At 38.3% G+C, this 7390-nt stretch overlaps 1 protein-coding gene across 1 annotated transcript in view; it reads left to right on the forward strand.

Moving 5' to 3' along the window:
* The window catches only part of BRCA1 (BRCA1 DNA repair associated), an 85781-nt gene that overhangs the window by 25556 nt on the left and 52835 nt on the right, over window positions 1–7390 (forward strand). The window contains exons 8-10 of the mRNA XM_007957724.2: window positions 405–481; window positions 1265–1381; window positions 5076–5164. Coding sequence (XP_007955915.1) covers window positions 405–481; window positions 1265–1381; window positions 5076–5164 — 283 coding nt within the window. The remainder of the gene's footprint in view (window positions 1–404; window positions 482–1264; window positions 1382–5075; window positions 5165–7390) is intronic.

The raw sequence follows: 7390 nt of genomic DNA on the forward strand, positions 1-7390 counted from the left end.
TGTGTTAATTGGTTTCCCTTTTCTTTGTTGAAGAGGGTCTGTGCAATCCTTCTGCCTAGTCCGCCATCTTGCCCCGCCTCCTGGCCCTGCTCTGGTTTTTGTGACTGTGTTCTCAGTTTTTGACCATTTCATTTCATTTCATTTCAACCCCTCCTTGGGTTTTCGAGGCAGTATCACTACGGAAGTAGATTGCCCAACAGGAGAGGACAGATTTCAAAGAATTAATCAGATTGGTCAACTTAGTACTATTCTACCGAAAGCAAAAAAACCATACTCACTGTGGTCGAGTGCAGTATGCCACCAGAGCTCCTTGAAGGAGCTGAAGTATTTGATCTTATTCATTTGACAATTTTGTAAAAATGTAACTAGTCTTTCTCATTAGCGCTTCTGTCTTTTCCCTATAGTGTGGTAGACCAAGAATCGTTACAAATTGCCCCTCAAGGAGCCAGGGCCGAAGCCAGTTTGGATCCTACGAGAAAGGGTAATGGCAAGTCTTCCCAACTTAACACGCACTAAAGAGAGTAGGTACATGCAATCTTGTAAATAGATTATTCTGAAGGGCATTTGAGACATTTGTAATTCACAGCATCACTTGGCAGAGTTAGAATTTCCTTCTTTCTCAGATGTCATGGTACAGCCTGATATATTTCAGTGGTACTAGATTATGATAGTACCCTATGTAACTGATTGTTGCCCTTTACTTTTAATTGATATATGTATATTTTATCTGCTGCCTACTGGTTTTTAAATATAGAAGATGTAGGCCTGAAGATAGAACAGAGCACTATGTATCCGGTGCCCAAACAGTCTGCTTTCTAATTTACTCTTAGAGGTTAGGGAAATAGGAGATGTGGTTTATGAGTAGGGAATATTCTGAAATTAAAATTTTACTTATCTTAAATGGAAATAATGAGAACCTAGAGAAATAGGAATTAAATAAAAGGGTATAGACTGCATCTTCAGTATACTTGGTAGTTTATGAAGTTGTTGTGTTGTTGTTACATGCCGTCGAGTTGGACCCGACTCATAGAGACCCCTACTTGGGTTTTTGAGGCAGTATCACTACGGAAGTAGATTGCCTCATCTTCCTTCCTAGGAGTGGCTGGTGGGTTTCAACTGCCAGCCTTCTGATTAGCAGTCAAGTGTGAAGTTAGTGTCCCTAAAAATAGCCAATTGGTTGATTTCCACCCTCAAGTTGTATTAAGGATTTATTTTTTCCTGATAATTCAGTTTTTAAGTGCCTTGTTTTTTGGTATATTTTCAGCTGCTTGTGAGTTTTCTGAGAAGGACCTAACAAACGTTGAATATCATCAATCCAGTAATAAAGATTTGAATACCATTAAGAAGCATGCAACTGAGAGACATCCAGAAAAGTATCAGGGTACTTCGGTTTCAAACTTGCATGTGGAGCCATGTGGCACAAATACTCATGCCAGCTCGTTACAGCATGAGAACAGCAGTTTATCACTCACTAAAGACAGAATGAATGTAGAAAAGGCTGAATTCTGTAATAAAAGCAAACAGCCTGGCTTAGTGAGGAGCCAACAGAGCAGATGGGCTGAAAGTAAGGAAACATGTAATGATAGGCAGACTCTTAGCACAGGGGAAAAGGTAGATATGAAGGCTGATCCCTTTTATGGGAGAAAAGAAGTGAATAAGCAGAAACCTCCATGCTCTGAGAATCCTAGAGATACTGAAGATATTCCTTGGATAACACTGAATAGTAGCATTCAGAAAGTTAATGAGTGGTTTTCCAGAAGTGATGGCCTGGATGGCTCACATGATGAAGGGTCTGAATCAAATGCAGAAATAGGTGGTGCATTAGAAGTTTCAAATGAAGTACATAGTTACTCTGGTTCTTCAGAGAAAATAGACTTAATGGCCAGTGAACCTCATGTTGCTTTAATATGTGAAAGTGAAAGAGTCCTCTCCAAACCAGCAGAAAGTAACATCGAAGATAAGATATTTGGGAAAACCTATCGGAGGAAGTCGAGTCTCCCTAACATAAGCCATATAACTGAAGATCTAATTTTAGGAGCTATTGCTACAGAACCTCAGGTTGCACGAGAATGTCCTCTTGGAAATAAATTAAAGCGTAAAAGGAGAACATCAGGCCTTCATCCTGAGGATTTTATTAAGAAAGTAGATTTGGCAGTTCAGAAGACTCCTGAAAAGATAAATCAGGAAAATGACCAAATGGAACAAAATGGTCAGGAGGAGAATATTGCTGATGGCTGTCATGAGAATGCAACAAAAGGTGAATACATGCAGAAAAAGAAGAGTGCAAATCCAACAGAATCATTGGCAACAGAATCTGTTTTCAGAACTAAAGCTGAACCTATAAGCAGCAGTATAAGCAATTTGGAACTAGAATTAAATACACACAATTCAAAGGCATCCAAGAAGAATAAGCTGAGGAGGAAATCCTCTACCAGGCATATTCATGCACTTGAACTAGTAGTCAATAGGAATCCAAGTCCCCCTAGTCATACTGAGTTACAGATTGATAGCTGGCCTAGCAGTGAAGAGTTAAAGAAAAAAAGTTCTGAGCACAAGCCAATCAGACAGAATACAAACCTGCAACTCATGAAAGATCAAGAGGCCACAACTGGGGCCAAGAAGAGTAACAAGCCAAATGAACAAATAAGTACAGGACACGCCTCTGACATTTTCCCAAAATTGAATTTAACAAACATAACTGGTTTTATTACTAATTGTTCAAGTTCTGATAATCTTCAAGAATTTGTCAATCCTAGCCTTCAAGAAGAGGAAATAAAAGAGAACCTGGGAACAATTCAAGTGTCTGATAGTACCAGAGATCCTACGGATGAGGTGTTAAACAGAAGAGGTTTGCAAACTGAAAGATCTGTGGAGAATACCAGTATTTCAGTGAAACCTGATACTGATTATAGCACTCAGGACAGCATCTTATTACTGAAAGCTAACTCCCTAAGGAAGGCAAAAACAGCACCAAGTCAGTGTGCAGCAATTGAAAATCCTAACAAACTTAGCCATGGTTTTCCTAAAGATACCAGAAATGACATAGAGGGTTTTAAGGATCTATTTAGAGGTGAAGATAACCACGTTCAGGAGACATACATAGAAATGGAAGAGAGTGAACTTGATACTCAGTATTTACAGAATACATTCAAGGTTTCAAAGCGTCAGTCATTTGCTCTGTTTTCAAATCCAGAAAAGGAATTTGCAACAGTCCATGCCCACTCCAGGTCCTTGAGGAAACAAAGTCCAAACATCACTCTTGAGTGTGGAGAAAAAGAAGAAAATCAGGGGAACGAGGAATCTAAAATCAAGTGCGTACAGCTAGTTCTTTCAACTACAGGCTATGCTGGAGCTTGTCAGAAAGAGAAGCCAAGTGATTATGCCAAATGTAGCATTAAAGGAGTCTCTAGACTTTGTCAGTCATCTCAATTCAGAGGCAATGAATCTGAAATCATTACTGCAAATGAACATGGAGTCTCACAAAACCTGGATCAGACACCATCACTTTCTCCCACTAGGTCATCTGTTAAAGCTAAATGTAAGACAAATCTGTCCAAAGAAAGATTTGAGCAACAGAAAATATCACATGAAAGAGTAATGGGAAATGAGAGCACCATTCAGAGTACAGTGGGCACAGTTAGCCAAAGTAACATTAGGGAAAGTGCTTTTAAAGAAGCTAGCTCAAGCAGTATTAATGAGGTAGGTTCCAGTGTTAATGAAATAGGTTCTAGTGGTGAAAACATTCAAGCAGAACTAGGTAAGAACAGAGGACCTAAATTGAATGCTGTGCTCAAATTATGTCTTATGCAACCTGAAGAGTATAAACAAAGTCCTCCTATAAGTAATTGTAAACATCCTTCAATAAAAACCCAAGGACAAAATGAAGGAGTAGTTCAGGCTGTTAATACAGGTTTTTCTTCATGTCTGATTTCAGATAACCTAGGACAACCTATGGGAAGCAGTCATGCTTCTCAGATTTGTTCTGAGACACCTGATGACCTGTTAGATGATGACAAAATAAAGGAAAATACCAGCTTTGCTGTAAGTGGCATTAAGGAAAGATCTGCTGTTTTTAGTAAAGATGACCAGGAAAGAGAGTTCAGAAGGAGCCTGAGCCGTTTCTCCCATTCAAGTTTGGCTCAGGTTCACGTAAGAGGTGCCAGGGAATTAGAGTCCTCAGAAGAGAACATATCTAGTGAGGATGAAGAGCTTCCCTGCTTCCATCATTTATTATTTGGTAAAGTAACCAATGTACCTTCTCAGTCTACCAGACATAGTGCTGATGCCTTAGAATGTCTATCTAAAAACACAGAAGAGAACCCAAGATCAATGCAGAATAGCATGAATGACTGCAGTAATCAGGTAACGTTGGCAAAGGGATCCCAGGATCATCACCTTTGTGAGGAAGTGAGATGTTCTAGTAGCTTATTTTCTTCACAGTGCAGTGTGTTGGAAGACTTGACTCCACATACAAACACTCAGAATCCTTTCTTGATGTTTGATACTCCTTCCAAACAAGGGAGGCATCAGTCTGAAAACCAAGAAGTTGTTCTGAGTGATAAAGAATTGGTTTCAGACGATTACGAAAGGGAAACTGGCCTTGAGGAGGATAATCACCAAGATGACCAGAGTGTGGATTCAAACTTAGGTATCGGAATCAGGTTTTTGTTTTTGCCCTAGTCTGTTTTGTATAGATGAGCTAAATGTGTCTGCTTTTTGGGGGGCACATTTTGAATTTCCAAGTACAGTTAAAGTAACTGCTTCCTAAACTTTAAAACATGTTTCTCCTAAGGTGGTTCTCGTTAAATGTCAAAAGTCTGTTACCCAGCATCAAGGTCTTCTCTGAATAAGCTCTATTGACCTAATTGGTGTTGGACTTGTTCTGGTTTTCACTGTTGATTTCTAAAAGGAAAAATCTTTTTTTCCTTTTGGGTGTCCCAAAGTGAGGGCTGTAATTCATGTTGTATGATATAAAAGTAGAATATATCTTGCCAGTAGGAAGAAAGAGATTCAGGAAATTGTGGTGTTTACTGTTTGTTTTTACATCTGAATCTCTATTTGTATTATCCTTTAAGGTGAAGTAGCATCTGAGTATGAGAATGAATCAAACCTCTCTGAAGTCGGATCAGGACTGTCCTCCCAGAGTGATATTCTAACCACTCAGGTAAAAAGTATGTGTGGCTATGTATGTGGTGTCCTTTGCTCCAATAACTTGCATCCCACATTCTTAAGTTTGCTTATTTTTTGCCTTAGATTAATGGCCTCATGGTGATGTTTGGTGCCTTGTCTTCTCAAATTAGACTAAAAGCACTTTGATGGAACTTGTGCTACCTTTTTTTCGTATACTCACACACACACACACACACACAACATCTAGTCTCTACTGCTGGACATTAAATGCCAAATTTAATGAGTGAACTACCTTCAAAACTCATTTGCCCTATAGCAAAAACACATGTGGAAGCACTGCTGTATCAGAGAAGGGGGCGTCTTTATTCTCTGTACCAAATTAGAGCCTATAGGGTTTACTTCCTGTTAGAGACTACCTAGCGTTTCACTGTTCGGTGGATTTTCCTTTTTGTTTTTTAATTTATTAGTTTCTCTTTAGTGCCTGTAAGTCATCTTTTTCCTTTAAAAAACAGAGTATACATTTTACTTCTTGTACCTGTGGTCAAGGCCAATAACTTGGTTCTTTGTTAAAGGAACAGCTTTATCATATCTACAACATTAATTAACATGACTTAATATGGATGTTCCAGCACATGAGGCAGAATAGTTTCCTAGAAAAAGCGTTCTCCATCACAGCATTTAAAAGTTAACATCTTCCTCACAGAACCTGGCTCTGTCTCCTAATTTTTGTTTTATAGGAGTAGTACCAAAATCGGGAGCTCTGGTGGTGCAGTAGTTAAAGAATTCGACTGCTAACCAAAGGGTTGATGGTTTGAACCCACCAGCCACTGCATGGGAGAAAAATGAGACTGTCTGCATCTGTAAAGATTTACAGTCTTGGGAACCCTATGGGGCAGCCTACTCTGTCCTACAGGGTCACTATGAGTCAGAATCGACTTGATAGCAATGAGTTTGGTTCGGGTACTACATTTTTCAAGTTCTAATATTCAGAAATTCAGAGTCATTGCAACTTATTTTTTCCTGTATTTATCTCCCATTGATTAACAACTTCTTAGGTATTTCATCATTATCTTCATAGTCCTAGTACATGGCCTTACCACACAGAGTAGGCACACAGTGACTGCTGGTGATAATATTGGTAAAGTTCCATACCTGGCTGTGTAATCCTGGGCAATTTGCTTACATTCTCTGATTGTAATATCCACATTCTTGAAATGAAGATATCTGGGCCTCTTGAATCATGTTACCCTGACTCTTTTATTTTTGTCTAAACTTACTAGCAAGTAAATGGCATTTTTCCCTGAACTTCCCAAAGTGCATGCCAGATTATATGAAACTGAGAAAATCCTGAACTTATGCATGTGTATGATAGAAAATTTAGAAAAATACAGATGAGTAACACTCATCCAAAGAGAATGATAGTTCAATAAATTGTAGCATATCTATACAATGAAATACTATGCTCTCATTTAAAAGATTGAGGTTGCTGAAATGGAATGATTTCTAAGAGATAGCATTAAGTGAAGAAAGCAAGACTCAGAATAATGTGTAGGATATGTTGCCATGGTGGTGGTGAGAGAATACATATGTATGTGTTTTTGTATGTACAGTGTAACTCTGAAAGGATAAAAGTCAGGTAAGAATAGTTGCCTTCAGGTGGGAAACTAGATGGCTATGAGAAGGAGAAGGAAGAAGGCTTATTTTTCTCATATTCTTCAAGGATAGCCTTGAATTTTATACCATGTGCTTTTATTATACAAAAATTAAATTTTACAAGTCATCCAGAAATAATTACTATTAACTTATTTGTATAGATCCTTTAAGTCTTCTTCCTGTGTTTATATAGGGATGTGCATGTCTATCTTATTTTTTTTCAATTTTTCAATAGTACTTTATGTACTTGGGAGAGCTGTGGTAGCATAGTGCCAAAGGCATTTGATTGTTAACCAGAAGGCTGGCGGTTCAAACCTACCAGCCACTCCTTGGAAGATTGGGCAATCTATTTCCATAGTGATACCACCTCTGAAACCCAAGGAGGGGTCGCTATGAGTTGGATCCGACTCAACAGCAGTAAGCTTGGTTTGGTTATATACTTACATTGTAACCTAGTTTTTACTCTCTCATTACATTTTCTTCAGTGGCTTTATTTTTTTATTATTATTTTTTTTTTAATTAGGATTTGGGTGAAGATTTACAGAGTAAATTCACTTTTCATACAGCAGTTCACATATACTTTGTCTCATGTCATTGACCAAAATTT

The sequence above is a fragment of the Orycteropus afer genome, unplaced genomic scaffold, assembly GCF_000298275.1.
Source record: "Orycteropus afer afer isolate SDZICR_OR568_19922 unplaced genomic scaffold, OryAfe1.0 scaffold00786, whole genome shotgun sequence".
NCBI classification, from domain to species: domain Eukaryota; kingdom Metazoa; phylum Chordata; class Mammalia; order Tubulidentata; family Orycteropodidae; genus Orycteropus; species Orycteropus afer.